The sequence below is a fragment of the Squalius cephalus genome (assembly GCF_949319135.1).
Source record: "Squalius cephalus genome assembly, chromosome: 1".
In the NCBI taxonomy this organism is placed as follows: domain Eukaryota; kingdom Metazoa; phylum Chordata; class Actinopteri; order Cypriniformes; family Leuciscidae; genus Squalius; species Squalius cephalus.
This window is the reverse complement of record NC_137122.1, coordinates 46,101,327-46,117,210: the sequence shown is the minus strand read 5'-3', so window position 1 is coordinate 46,117,210 and position 15,884 is coordinate 46,101,327. Positions and strand designations below refer to the sequence as shown.

The 15,884-nt window shown below is 39.3% G+C and overlaps 1 protein-coding gene across 3 annotated transcripts in view; it reads right to left on the bottom strand.

The window, feature by feature from the left end:
- hdac5 (histone deacetylase 5) overlaps nucleotides 1-15,454 on the bottom strand; it is a 73,769-nt gene extending 58,315 nt beyond the window's left edge. For 2 of the 3 annotated variants that reach the window (XM_079868331.1, XM_079868330.1), the window contains exons 1-2: nucleotides 15,274-15,443; nucleotides 281-507 (exon numbers count right to left, since the gene is read on the bottom strand). In XM_079868331.1, coding sequence (XP_079724457.1) covers nucleotides 281-302 — 22 coding nt within the window. In that variant the 5' untranslated portion in view covers nucleotides 303-507; nucleotides 15,274-15,443. Of the gene's footprint in view, nucleotides 1-280; nucleotides 508-15,273 lie in introns of all 3 variants that reach the window. The other variant, XM_079868329.1, reaches the window with a different exon arrangement.
- Nucleotides 15,455-15,884: the final 430 nt, after the last annotated feature.

The following is a 15,884-nucleotide window of genomic DNA, read 5'->3' as shown; positions in this document are numbered from 1 at the left end:
TCCCCAGGGGACCGCAAAATAAACAATAGTAGTATGAGTAGAAAAATTAAACATAATAATGTAACTTAATAGAAACCAAATAGGCCTATCTTTCAAATAATATTTTAGACTAATATTTTATATGTATAATATCAATTATTCACACTAAAAATTGGATCTTAAAAGCATGGATGTTTAAAACATCTGATACTTGGAAGAATTATCAACTGAGATAAAATCTTCTATTAGCAAACATCAATGTTTCAGAGTGCAACATGAATGCATAAGTAAAAACCCTTACCAGGTGTGTTTGGTGAATTCATGGATGACGCCACTGATCTTCTCTGCCTCTAAAGTTCTCCAAGTAGCAGGCAAAGATGCTTTTTGGATAAACCTGTGTGCAACCTCTGGTTCAGAGGCAAGATGCCACAAGACGGCGAGTTCTAAAGGGGGTCTTCGGTGTCAGCCATGACCGTAACCCTCACGGGGAGGGCTGTGATGGCCGCTGGTGCCAGCTGAACACCCTCACTGCAACAGATACAAACACACTGACGTTAATGAAACCGAGACCACTGACATCCTTCAAGCCAAAAAATAGAATGCAAAATACCCTCCTCAAAATTACAGTAGATTGTGGCTGTGACCTGTCTGAAAAGCAAAAACATTAATAAATAATAATATAAAGCAAAACAGCTCATTTGTTTTTCAAAGAGTGAATAAAGTCCCCCAGCTGCATATTAACAGGGTTTGTAAGAGTCATTAACGCCTGTGTCAGAATGTTGTGCTCGTAACAGAGTTGTATGTTTGCTGCTTACAAAACAGAACCAGAGGATGTTAATGGATGACTCACCCTGCCTCTAAGTCAGTGGAGACGCACTACAATACCCACGCTGCCTAGCAGCGACTGGATACGCAGCAGGATAGCACATTACCCACGCTGCCTTTCATTCTACCATGAGCCTTGCCCCAAGCAAAGAATAGAGAGGTTCTCGACCGTCTAGTTTTAGTGATTATTAAAACACTGGCCCACACTTCCTGAGCCTCAGGTCTGTTCAGTATTCAAGTAGATAATGTTATCCATCACAAAGCATTCGAGTTTCTGAAACACACATTCTTATGCAAATCAACACACCAACATGAAATATTAATATAAAAATCCCCTGAAAATAGGTCAAAAACTTTTCTGTGCACACCAGGTGCCTTTTTGGACAAATATGCCAGATACTTTTGAACAATATGCACAGACTAATTGCATTAAATTATTGGTAAAACTGCAGCACTGCATTGAAAAGATGACACGCTTCGAGTTGCCTTGCATGCACTGGGATGGTAGCCTCACCTGCTGGTTGAATCATGCAAGTAAAGTCTGGCTGTCCTCCGACAGTGCGATTTGTCTAATGACCCAGTGTGACCATAGCACACTTCCTTTGGTATGGAATAGTTCAATCAATCAATCAATCAATCAATCAATCAATCAGTTTTCTTGAATTATTGACTGAACAACAGAGTTCCAGGTCCCTACTTGCATACCTAAATGAATCAATATATGTACGAACACATGTGTGTTTTCAGCTCAGAGCCAATAAACCGTAATGAGTAACTGATAAATGTCGGAAATAGTCTTGTTGTTTTGCTTTGACGCACTTATAAAGTAATTTGAACTTGGGCCAGGACTTTATGGTAGCTGGATTTCTTGAGTGTAATGTTTCGACTGCTAATCTCAAACCGTTAATCACAAACTGCAACTCCCCAATTTATGAGCATTTAAGAATGTGGCTCAACATAATGAAGGTCTACAGGACTGTTCTTTAGATCTGTGTGTTTCTCAAGTTTAACAACCTGCAATCGTTTTGATGCTCACCAATGAAAATAAGAGAAAAAATCAAGTCATCAACGACTGAGAATCAAGTAATAAACAGTTGGAATGGACACAATGCAAATAAATATTAGCAAAGCACTGCTTTTTAAAAACATATAAACAATGAATTATGTATAGAGAATAGAACACAATCAAGAATGGTTGCAGTTTTGCATGGAGGTGTATATTGGTTAAGTTAACCAAATAGCTTCAATCTACAAATACTTTCTTATATTTATGTATTTAAATCAATGTTTTTTTCTACTAAAATCTAGGGATGCATCAACAATATTAAATGAATGAATTAAATGAAAAAATAAATGATATATTAAATATCAATTTAAATTGTGTCTAATGAACTTAAAAATAACCGCTTACACCGAGTCCCTATCCGATACCTGTATTTTCCTATTGGTTTGAGCACACTTCAAGTACATTAAAGTTTTAAAATCAATCCAATGTCTCAGGGGCTGAAATGTAAAATCATCTATCATGCACTTCCAATATAACAATTACTAGAGTAATTATATTTATAGGCCTATAAGCAGAATAATTGCAACAAAAAGAAAAAAAGTGTATATAGATCTGTGTGTGATCTATAGCAGCCATTCCCAAACTGTGGTCCGCGGACCACTAGTGGTCCGTGAGGGTACTGCAGGTGGTCCGTGGAAAGGCAAAATAAAATATAAAGTAATATTTTTTTTACCTTCATTTTACCAGGAAATTCCCATAAAAAAAAGGCCTATATTGGTATAACATTTTAATTAAATTGTCAAGTTATTGTGTGATTACTAAAATAGCCTAGTGGTGTTCGGCCGTGACATTCAAGTTCGTGCCGTTAGAACCACAACATCGGTGGATAGCAACAGGTTCTCTGAAGAGAAAAGGGCAGAGGCAAATATTATCTCATTATCACATCACATGCATAGCCTTTAATGGTGCGTTCACACCGGACGAAATTTCGCTTCAAACTTTTGTTTTGACGCGGGAATTGATACAAAGTGGTCAAGCGTATCACTAGACGCGGCAGGCGCGAATTTGACATATGATCCCTTTTTGAATTTGACGCGCTCGCGTCCGGTGTGAACGCACAGTTAGGCATAGGCAGTTTATATGAAACGAAATGTTTATAAATGGAATGAATAATAAGGCCTGTTATTATTTTAATTTCCAGTTAGTTTCTTGATCTCGCGTTTCTGAAATGTTTTGCGGATGTGCTGTTAAAGCTATGGTCTACGATTTCAAAGATTGTTCATTATTAATAACCTCGTTTAGATGCTGGTTATGGTTCTACAGTACAGTCCTAACAATATGAAGAGAAAAAAGAATGAAAAAAATCCATTCACTCTATTGGGTGTACAGCTGCAGAGAAGTTGACCAATGTAAGCTGTCCGGCCGGACAGCTTACATTGGTCAACTGCTCTCATCCAATCCCCCGCTCCTCTTGACGCTCGCGTCTCCACCCCACCGCACCCCACCCCGCCCCCCTCCTGCGTCATGAAATTTCGCGGGCAAGCAGCTGACAGTCTATGGTAGCTAGCAAAGTAGCATCAGCTCAGCAATGGAGAAAAAACAAACCAAAAAAAACGACGCTGACACGGCTGACTTTTTGTTGAGCAGGTAAGCATTTATTTTTTACTTTTATGGTGTGAGGTGTTACATAATAGCTTTTTATCAGTCTGACAACATGCTTATGCTGCCGGTCGGCATTGGAATGTTAGCCGTTTAGCATCGCCTATCACGGGTCAAAGTGATTATATTTCTTGAAGTGCTTGAATATATTTCAGTATATATTCAGTTTCTGTTCGAGCCGATCGGAATTTGAACAAGATGCGCCAATGTTTACTACCGGTGATCACAGCTTGACTGAGTGACGTTGTTTAGGTCGTTTCCCGGTGGGAGGGATCAGGTAGCACAGAAGGGAGGGGGGTGTGTGTGGAGGGGCGGGATGAGTTTTTTAAAACTTCACAACTGTCTCAGGCTTTCTCGACCGATTTTCAACATCGTAGACTACAGCTTTAAGTGGACAAACTCACTTTTTGAGGACTTGTAAAACTGAAGATTAATAATCCCCTAAAATGGCCAAAAGTATTGAAATGTTGACTATATTCCAGTGTTCTTATTACTGTATAGATTTCATACTCCATTGCTATGGAAATAAGCCTGTTGTTCAAATGAACCTGATTATGCCCTCGGGCGCTTGAGTAAATAAATAAATTAAATATGTGGCAGCCGTTGTGTGCACAGTGCACTGTGCAGTAAACTTTCTTTTAACAAGCCTGTTGTACTGATGTGATGACCAATGATAGTTTTAGAGCTAGTAAGCCTATTTAGAGGTGCAGATTAATTCAGGTAGGACTCTGTGTAGACATATTTTATTATGTGTATTATGAGGTGGTCCGCGAAAATTCTTGATTACAAATAGTGGTCCACACACACAAAAAGTTTGAAAACCCCTGATCTATAGAACGCATGAAGCTTGTGGCGTCAGAATGTCAGTCTGTCAGTCAAGTCCAAAGCAAGACGCAACCCATAGCAACGCATTATGACAATGACGTCTCATATCGTCTGACGGCAGATAAAAGTAAATAGTAAATAAATTACTTTCGAGTGATTTGTTATAAAGGTGCACATCAAATATGTTAAACATGGAAGCTTGAACGTGCATGTGATGTGCTTGAACAGACCTCAATGGTTCTCGGGCACCCCACATTTGAGCTTCTGCTTTCCTTTCAATGGCGGTTGGCAAACCCACCTACTGCACGACACCTGCATGACGGCTGACGTAAAATAAAGGATCGGGCTGAGACTGATCAGTTAAAAAATCTGCTAAAAAAGGGACATCCCTAGTACTTGCATTATTTACCACCAAAAAAAAAGGCAAGTCTTGGCCGATTTTGCACCATGACAGACATGCAGATCTTTCCAGTCCCATTGGCGCTTTCATTAAATTGTTTGTAGCATAAGCACCACTTACATTACCTCATGAAACCATAGAAATCAAGTTTCATTACAGAAAGTCTGAGTATTTTCTTCCATGGTCTGCTAATAAATCTATGGACCAATATGGATTGTTTCTTCTGTCATTCTGAAAGGCTTGTTCTTTTCTTTGGCCACAGCCAGCTCTGACATGTCCCAGGGCCTTGTGGGGCACTAACATGCTGGTACAGTTCCTGGAAAGCCCTGTATTGACTAAAGAGGCTGAAGCTGGTCTCTAAAGCTCTGTCAGGGATTTAATGGAAGAGCTGAAAGCTCCTCCTGTCCAAATCTTTGTCACTCCTCTATGTATGTCTCTCTATGTCTCTCTCTCTCTCTCTCTCTCTCTCTCTCTCTCGTACAAGTGGTCAGGCTTCGTGCCAGAGTGCTGATCAGCATTTAATACTCTTTAAAAGGATGGGACATTTGATGAGAGTTTTAACACTGGCTCGCTTAAGAGAATCATCCTTGCTGAGGTGCTTAGCTCTCTTTCTTTGAGGCTGAGAATATGAGAAGGCATCAGTCACTCAACAAGGGTGTGAATAGCGTGGGGGTGGAGATGTGTTGATTAGTGTCCGTGCTTGATGTTAAAGCTTCCCACATTTCTCTGAATGAAGGTTTCCAGACCATTAAGGTCCACTAATTTTACAATCAGTGTCACAAAATGGTGAAGCTAACCCAAGACTAATCGGTAAAGCATCAAGGCACACTTCATAAAGGCTAACCTTATTTAACCAATATAAGCATAAAAACCCTTCATATTAAGCATCAAGAACAAAAGTGCAAAATTTTCTAAAATCAAACTACTGAAAACACAGCTCCAGTTCATTTTACACACTAACCTGCACTACAATTATTACACTCATATTGTGTTTGTTGACTCATTTTGGGGAGTCATCTTGTCATTTTTGAAGTGTTGTTCTTGCTTTTTTAGGCCGAAACACAGTATCTCATGGGGCTGGGTTGACACAAATTTCGCAATTCGATTTTTGAATCAATGCTTGCAATTCTGAAATATATAATATAGTGCATATATTTAGCAAAATGCTCCTACCTAGAGTCTGTTTTTCTAGATTAGCTATGGTAATTTAATTATTTTTCTTATTGAACTATTTATTAAAGGCATGCAATTTTCTGCAACACTAGAGGCACTTAGCGGAACTACAAAAATAAAGCATGTTCTGCAAACGCATCTTTCGCGCATTGCGCCTCCCTTAACTCAAACCTCACAGATCTTACAGGTGCTTGTGAAGCCATGACTCAACAGGTTAAAGTAGGCTACTTTCAATAAAAGGTCCAACATATTAGGAATACTTAGCTGTGTTGTTTCATGAGTTAGCAACTGAGCAGCTAATACTCGGTCTAGAGCGAACGCAAGTGTGTCGCTTATAATAAAACCAATCTAAAGTATCTGCACCGGGCGCATTTTTGACATGAAGCGCCACAGCTGTTTGAGGTGCCTACATTGGACACAATAAAGTAAATAAATTAAATCATATAAACCATATATAAGAAACATTTGTCTTTCTGAAAGGGTACATGATTATGTTATATTGAAGCGTCCATTGTAGCATAGCAATGCCCTGTTCTCTTTGAATTGTTCATGACCTGTTTAATCTTTAAAGGTCGAAATGCAGCGAATTTTTGCTTGCACTACTGTAATCAAAGCTGAATGTCTTTTCCCATGTAATGCGTCAGTCTTCATCTAATCGGCTAAACACCCTCTGCCTCCGTCTGCTATAGTAGCCATGCCCCCAACTAACACATAGGAAGGAAAGAGATTGACGGATCTGAGCAGACCACTCATGTTTTGATGGGGCCCGGGGGCTCGATGTTTACACTTTTGGGGGAGATAAACCCATGAATGGCATACCAGTAGTCAATGAACAATAAACTGGGTGAAGGGTGTACACATACTAGGCATGGTTGTGTGATTGTCCAGCGAGGCTTCCTTAGTCCTCAGCAATTGTACACACTGTAAAGACGGTAACGATGAAGTCAATTCTACCATATCAATCAAAGTGCGAGTCCAATGATGAAACATTGGAAGAACTAGGCTAGTTATTCAACCCAAATCCATCGCAAGGATGATTTGAGCAAGATGTTTCTCAGTGATGCGCTACTCGGTTTTATGTACATTATGAGATGTTGCAACTGTAATTCCTCACCATTAGCATTAACAAGTGCATGTCTATCAACAAACTGATGTGTAAATGTCTAATTTATAGTGGTGCATATGTTAGCCGAGCACTAACGTGAATGACTGATGTAACACTACAGTTTATAAAACAAATCTTGCTCCAGCCTTTTATCGTTACTCAAAGTAGCAAGAACAATAGACAATCTGCATTAACAAAGACAATCTTAGGTAATAGTAGGCCTACAGTGGATTAGCAGTAGGGCTGCACGATTAATCGCAATTTCCATGTAATCGCACTTAAGCCGATTTAGCTTATCGCGATTTTGAAATCGCAACGGCTGCAATTATTTTTTACGCACAGCTTGTCATTGATGTACGGCTCTGTAAACGCTGCTCCATCTGAAAGCACTGTGAGTTTGAGTCACTTATAACGTGCATTTGAAAAAACAAACCCACGTCAAACATCTTTCCAAACATGAGAAGCATTTATGAACCTCTTGGATGAAGTCATGTTATGCTTCCATCAGCTCGCGTTCTGATTTGGTATCATTTTGTTCCACATGACAATCTACAAAGTGTGTGCGCGTTTGTCCTCAGGGTCCCCCCACACAACAGGATTTCTGAGAGTAAATATTCAACATGTTGGATATTTATAATTTAAGATCAGTGTGACCCAATGTTCTTCCGAGCAGATTCAATCACTCTTCTTAATACACTTCACACCACAGGAAAATCTGATAAAATAATCTGTAGAACCTTCAAGATAATCAGGACTTTGCCTAGGAATGAGACTTGAGCGACAGAGATGAATGCAAACAGGAAGTTTATTGACAACAACAGGGCTGGTGAACGGGAAGCGGGTGAGTGGGAAGTGCAATGCTGGATTGGAGAGTGGTGTGCTGGCAGTTAAAGGAATGTGTCTTCTTACAGGGATGGTGATGGATCGATGAAGGCGTGGAAGGAGGATATGCAGAATCACTGGAGAGTTAGAGACACAGAGATACTAGGAGAATCACATGGAGAAGAATGGAAACAAGACGCTGGAGAATGACGCTGGATTTGAGATAGATTGCTGAGAAGTCAGGCCGATCGTCGTAAGGCAAGGTAAGTAGTCCTTTATCCAACAATGAGACCAGACAGTGAACTGTGGTGAAGTGAGTGCTTTTGTAGTGGTAGTGATGATGAGGTGCAGGTGTGTGTGATCAGAAATGACGTCCAGGTGGGAACAGAGGAGAGTGATGGGAAATGTAGTGCAGTAACCTGGCAGACCTGTAACAAGGACTGTCAGAAGGGGAGAATTGGGCCCAAAATTGGACAGATTATCTTGTAGTGTGTGGGTGCCTTAAGTGACACAAAAACGGTAAGGAGTTGTGGCAGAAAGCAGTCACAAAAATAATTGTAGTATTTAAAACCTTTAACCACCTCTGAATGCTGGCTGGAGCACTTCGGATGCATTATCCAAGTGACGTGAGGATTAAAATAGTACAACAGATTTAGCGTGCTGCCGCACTCCCTGCCGCTTCACCTTCCCCTGGGACGAACATACAGACGCGACGGGCCGGCGGGAATAAACGGCCTGTTCGACTGCAGGGTGACGGGTGAGCTGTTCCACAAGAAATCAGATGAACGCTGCCTGGTGACCCAGGAAGTGCTCACCTTGCAGACGGCGGAGACAAAATCCCTTGTGTCATTCTACAGAGATGAGATCAAGAGGCTTGTTTGACTTGATTTTAAAGGCCCTTCAAATTCAAAGATGAACACCAGAGTTAACACTAATTTAAACAAATACGGACAATCAGTCATGTGTCGTCATGCAATGAACACGTTAATAACATTCTACAACATATAATGTCTATAATATTTACACTTTTAGTAGCAGGTGTATGCAGTTAGGTAAGGTTACAGAGTCCTTGCTGCTTCAGAGCGGTCAAACGAAAAGCTGAAATTGGTCATTAGCATGCAGCATGGAGCATGTCAGGTATGGCAGCCACCCAAGAGTGGTGGTGTCCTCCGTCAGACCTCGAGTCTCTGCCCGCTGTGTTCCAGGATCCTGCGTGGCTCACATCCACAAAGACAAATGAATCTCCCTATCTCTTTAGCAACGGCTGCATGACACACTTCAAGCACTGATCTAGTCGTTTCAGTCATTTGGATGCCACAATACGATCACTATTGTAAAATAGTGCACTTTCTGGAAAATATTAACTATGAAGTCAACATCAACAATGTATCTTTTTCTGTCTACCATGTACTGAGTACTGATAAATGATCAATTAACATATAAAACTCAAGAGAATCATACAACTGATGACTGTCTATAAAATTGTAATAAAAAAGTGATAAATCTTATGATTTCGACCATTCGTTAGAGAATGAAACAGTGATAAAATGCCAAATTTAGTCAATTTTAACATAATAGAAATAAATAAATACAAATAATAATGCTGTCCTTTTCAATATATAATAAATAATATTAAAATAAAGAACTATTAATTAATTACATAATCAGAAAAAATAGAGAAATACATTTTATTTTTCTCTAAACGTTTCTACTGTCCCCAGACCACGGGCTGAACATGGAAGAAGATATTTTGAAGAATGATGGTAACCACCAGACAGTTGACAGTAGCCATTGACTTCCATAGTATTTTTTTTCCATGCTATAGAAGTCAATGGCTATTGTAAGCTGTTCGGTTACCATCATTCTCCTGAAACAAACCTTTGATGTAGTCACTAGATTACTCACTGATTACATGGCACTTTACTCAGCTCTTTTTGAACCTGTAATGCCCAGAGCAAAAAAAAAAAGTACAAAATAAAAAACCAATGAACCAATGCATCTAGTGGAGGTAGAAAAAAAAAAAACCCTGGCTTTATGTCCCTCAAAATTGTGCAGTTAAGGAGTCAGTGGGATAGCCTACTCACTACAAATCACCCCGAATAAGAGACCCATTAAAAATATAAACCCAGAAAACTGTCAGAAGTCTATTGGGAAATTTGGTCCATTCCTTTCAATATTCTGCTGAAATATAGACCAAATTAAAACAGTAATGTCTAAAATAAGCTGTCTGACACAGTTCGCAAAAAGACTGCTATTCACTCACCCAATAGTTCACTACATTTTGACAAAGAATGATATTCAGATTCACACAGAGCTCTGTTGAGCAACACCACACAATCCAGAGCATTACTAAGAAATCAGACGTCAGAGAAACCGACAAGAACGCTCCCAGACAAACACACAAAAGGTTTGACTGCATACACAGAAGTTCAGAGGGAGGCTGAAGAGTGTGTGTGTGTGTGGGGGGAGTGACCAATTCAGAATGATGAATAAAAAGACTAATTGTCTGACATCACCTTAATAATTCAACCATCTTAAAACGCTAACCACAATGAAAGAAACTAACTAATTAAAATAAACGACTGACTACTTGATTATAATGTGGTGCTTTGTATTCAATCATCCTCTAAATTTAGATTCATCTCCACTGCTACATTCTGGATAAATTAAGATTCTGAACAGACAACTAAACTAGCCTAAATAATATGATTTACAAGATGTTCTGACAAAATGTTAATTTCTGCAGTCTATTTAAAATGATTCAATGACTCACTCATCGATACTTTACTTGTTTCATTACTGGATGAATCAACGTTTCTAAACAAATCTCTTGAATGAATGATTCAATGATAAATACTAGGGGTGTGCAGTGAGTGCACGTGATCTCGCGAGACTAAAATGATGTTGAAATTGTGAAAATGTTCTCGTCGAGAGAAAAGCTGTCTCGCGATATTGCCATGACGGAGCCTGAGGGTGAAATTAGCATAGAATATGCCACCGCTACATTCACATTACATTACTCCACTGTCGTTTTGCTCTTTTTATACAAATAAAAAACATTGTAAAGTACTGTAAACATCTGCTCTGCTCATCCAGCAGGAGATGCAGTCGCACACAGTGCAGCACGAATCACAGTTCACTGATCGCGTGACGATGGTGGATGATTCGTTGCGCAACAGAGCCTAGCGTCTGATGAATGCCTTATCTTGCAGAATGTGCGCTCAGCACTGCCTCTCCCACTACACCGAGTACGTGTGATCGGGAATTTGAAAGTGAAAGCAAAACACGAGCTCCCCGATGGGTGCAAATCAGCAACATACAATAGCTTGCCTTCCAATATCAAACCTATCTCTGGATTGTGTAGTGTGGCTCTGGTCTCTGTTTTGGTATCTGTTTGCACTTGTATACTGAGAGAGTACTTTGATTATGGTTGCACTTGCACTTAAGACTAAGAAAAAACTTATTTATTTTTGTTATTTATACTGTTTTAATTTCTATGTTCAATTTGTGGAAAGGAGTTCAATTAGGAGGTCACACACAGCCTCAACCAGAAGTTCTGGAAGCTCATAAATCACGTACAGTCATTTGTGGCAAATTTGTGACACCTTGATTATATGCCACTTTAATCAACTGCTTTTGAGCTTGTAATGTCCAGAGCGATTTTTAAACAAAATCACCAATCATCTGCACAAATTATGGAAGAGAAAGTGGATTTCCCAACACTGAAGCCCCCAAAAATGTACCTCAAACATAAATGCTTATAAACTCAACAGTCTGCTGAAATCCTGAAAGGGAGTTGTTGGACACCTCTGAGCGGACAGGATCATGAAAGAGGGTACAGGACATCCGTGTAGCGTAACCACGGCAACATCTGTTTTCAACGCATCAAAATATTTTCGGATTTTCACACTCCTACATTCCACACTCACCTTCTGGCCCAGAGGGGTTATGCTCATATTGTTAAGCGGCTAAAGGAGCCTGGTGTGGCTGTGGGTGGTGCAGAGGTTCAGATCTATTAATTACTAGGACTCATCGTGCCCTTCATTTAGAACGCAAAACAGACCAGAATTCTGCATTCCATTCTGACAAACCACGTCGTAAAGATGAGGGTGTGAACGTGGACATGTAGGTGAGGCACGAGGCAACCAAAGAAGTGGAACAAGTTTTACGCACAGACACAATTGGAAAAACTACAGATGTCCAGTGCAAAAATTAAACTAAATGTTTTAGGCACCTTTTATTGACCTACTTTGAAAACAGAAAGTACTAAGTATCTGTCCACCTCTGAAGTGCAATAACTTTACATTTACTACAAGCAATGTGAAACTCAGCTTCTCTGAAAGAGCGGATCAAAGTCCAATAGCCTGTCAGATTTAGCCAATCAAAACAAACCACGAGCAAACAGTCAAAAATAGACAAAACTAGGCATACTGTAAGATAAGACCAAATGCAATTGAATAAAACTACTAAAATATAACCGTTATGCATTTTTTAATAACCTTTTAATGCATCTGTGGTCACCTATAGTGCAAATATATTGGCCAAATAAACAGAAAAGTAATCCTAATCTAATCCTATGGACATTATCTTGAATCTGTATTGTATAATCAAGTCAAAGGTGATGTATATGAGAATACAAGGACATCCTTTACTTCAGAAACCACTGTCTTGTTCTCTATTTCTTCTCTGCTCATAGACTACTGCTGTACTGACACCTAAATTATGCTTCTAGTTTGTAAATTGCACCTTATTCATCCAATTATTTGGCTTGAACGATCAACCCTGTGCTATTCAAGCCCACATAAAGCACTCATAACCGAATCACAGGTTTGGAAGAAATATTCAGCAGATATTCTGTGAGTGAATTTGGGTCAGTTTGTGATCTGCATAAATCTAAAACAGTGCAAACAGTGTGTGAAAACAGCAATGTTATCAGGGGGCACAACTCATTTTTAGCATGAGTTGCTAAACCCCCCCCCCCCCCACTTTGTTTTCTTAATATCCGCAACTTAGGTTTACATCCAAAACACATGAGCACAGACCAAGATTCATGGATAAATATGAAATTCATCTGATTTGCATGAAAATCACTCCTGAGTATAACCAGTTCAGAATTTTCAAAATCTACATGGACACATCAGTGTATCAATCCCTGGACCTATAGCTTCGCCACTTCTAAAATCACATTTTTAAGGACACTTTTTTTCTCTCTTCAAAAACAGATGGTGGCCCTTACCAGATCCATAAGCAGTGAAGACGGCATCATTTCCTGGAAATAACTAATGGCACTAGTAAACGTGACTAAGGCAGATTGTGCTTGTATCCTTGAGCACGGTCATAATAATATCCACTATCAGCTGTATCTTCTTGAGCATTCACACAAACCCTTATCTATTACAACTGTTTGGGCCAAGGATCTTAATGAAGGTGTGCATGTTTTATTTCGGATCAGGTATGGAGGATGTTTAAGCTGTCTTCAAAGAACCCCAATCATCAAATGATACACTGGAAATTACTACATGGGTTTACTTGACTCCTCTGAAACGTTTCTACATGAATCTATCCTCCTCTCCCAAGAGTAATCTTTGTTCTCAAGGATCTCTAGGCACATACTTGCACTTCTTTTGGGACTGTCCCTCTCTCTCACCTTTTTAGACCCAGCTCTCACAGGACTTATCATATCTGTTGGACACTGATATTTGTTTGACCCCATGCCATTTTTTTTTTTTTTTTTTTTTTAATGATTTTAGGGACCTTACCTTTTCCATTCAACAAAGATATTTACTGTTAGCCGCTCTCACAGCGACAAAAAAAAAAAAGGTTACTTAACCGCTGGAATCCTCCTCACACAATGGACAGACGAACATGGACAGTGTCTTTGTTGGACATTATATCGATGGAACTCTCAACTTCTCGTATGCATGGATCCAATGTAAAGACTGTGAATTTATGGCATGCTGCTTTTGATAATGTGTCAATTTATTTATTTTTTTGGTCTACATTTCTTTTTATTTTCTTGAAGTCTACCAGGGGTGGGATGGGTTCTAGATTTGTATAGTTGCTTTTTGCTTTGTATTTTTGTGTTTCTTGACTTTAAAAAAGAAAACTCAATAAAAAAATTTTTTTTAAAAAAACATTAAGTCAATAATCTTCTAAATGTGCAACCAAAACTATTTTTGTTGCAGTTCACCTAGCCTAATTAATGTTACATAATTGAACCTGACTTAGCAATACTAACCTACAATGATGTGTTCATTGTTACACCCATTTTGAAGTCATAACATAATAATAATGCTATAATGGCATCATCTTCCATTCACACAAATCAAAACAAATGAGCCACATCCTGCAGTAGCCAAGAGAAAAATGTTTATCTTGGTGCATGAGTGATACACAAGCCTATTTCCTGGGACAGTTGATGTAGTGACTTAATTTGATGAGTTAACCAGGAGAAAAAAAAAAAAAACAACTGAGAAATAATTTGATTACTTTGAGTCCTCGGTCAACCCACTCGAAAACGGTGAACAGCGGACAGCCTTGACTTGACCTCTGAGAAATACACTTAATGTCACATAACCAAATTCTAACTATTGGAGATGTCACTGTAGGCCAAATATTAAGGTATTACAGACAGACAGACAGACAGACAGACAGACAGGTATAGACAGACAGGTATAGATAGATAGATAGATAGATAGATAGATAGATAGATAGATAGATAACGTTAGAATTAAATTACGGTACCTCTTCTACCATAGTACAGAATGTTCTCTCTGATAAAAATAGGCCTACTTCAGTTGACGTTTTGTCTGAAAATAATTTCAGCATATTTTGCTTATAACCATTATCTAGATTCTAGAACTTATGTTGAAACCAAAACACACAGAATACATTAATAGCTAAATAAAATACTACAGACATAGATAATTTATTCCGAGCACTGTAAAATGGCATCATAACCTTGCGGTATGGCTGTAAATACCGATTCTATTTGTATTTTTTTCATACATCGTTGCGCAATAAAAGAAGATCATGATGAATATGATATAATCGCTTCTCCTCCAGCTCAGGAGAACATCATCTTCTGCGCTATACTGGAGTTCAACCCGATCAACCTTCAACTGACTGTATTGAAACGCTCAGATATTATACTGGGAGACTGATGGTCATGAAAATATCTAACTCATCCCGTCAGGCGATTCCCACGGGCAAAGAAATGGCGATAGTTTGAAGGAACTCGGACTAAATCAGACAAACTCTTGATGTTTGTTTAAGGCTGTCCAGTGTACGAATTCGCCAATGTGCAAAAGGTCTAAAGCTGTCTAAATGCAATAAAGAATACATCCGCTGTCAACATAATCATGCGTTTCCCTGCGGGCAAGACCGTTGCCTTTCGGTGGGTGTCAAATCCAGGAGGGAAAAGACAGAACATAAACCATCACTATCAGATAATGTAGCCTATGTTTCTTTCTACTTTACCTGATACTTGTTGTCGTTCCGGGCGCCGTCACAGCCCGTCTTATTTCAGCGTCTGTCTTCCACTTTATCACTTTTGCAAAGCTATTTTCCTCCCCTGTTCATGAAAAGTAATTTTTTTCCTGTCTCAACTCTCTTTCCTCCATATTTGCAGCTTCTCCACCAACAACAACATTAATGACGTGCTCTCGACGGTCACGTGACCACGGCTGTGGGTTCTAAAAATAGCGCGCGACACGACAGATTACAACCCGCAGAGCGGGTCTCGCGGGTCTCACAGATGCCGATGTGAAGACCGCTGTTAATTACGTCTATGTGTCTGAGTTTGCTACAAAGCATGGTCTAATTTTACCAGGAATTTTCTTTGTTTTAAATATGCATAGCCTATATTTGAACAGGAAACAAACTGGTTTTAGAGAGGAGGGCGCCCCCTTTGGGTAGGTTAAGGAGTACTGTATGTGATGCGTGGGGAGAATGTGGTGGGCGAGCGAGGACGTTACAACACTTACAACATTTCTTAGGTGTTCAAGGTGCTATATGCCAGGGCTTTTCAATCTTTTAGATGCCATGGACCCACAAATATGATTAATTTATTTAAATCTTATTTAAAAAAA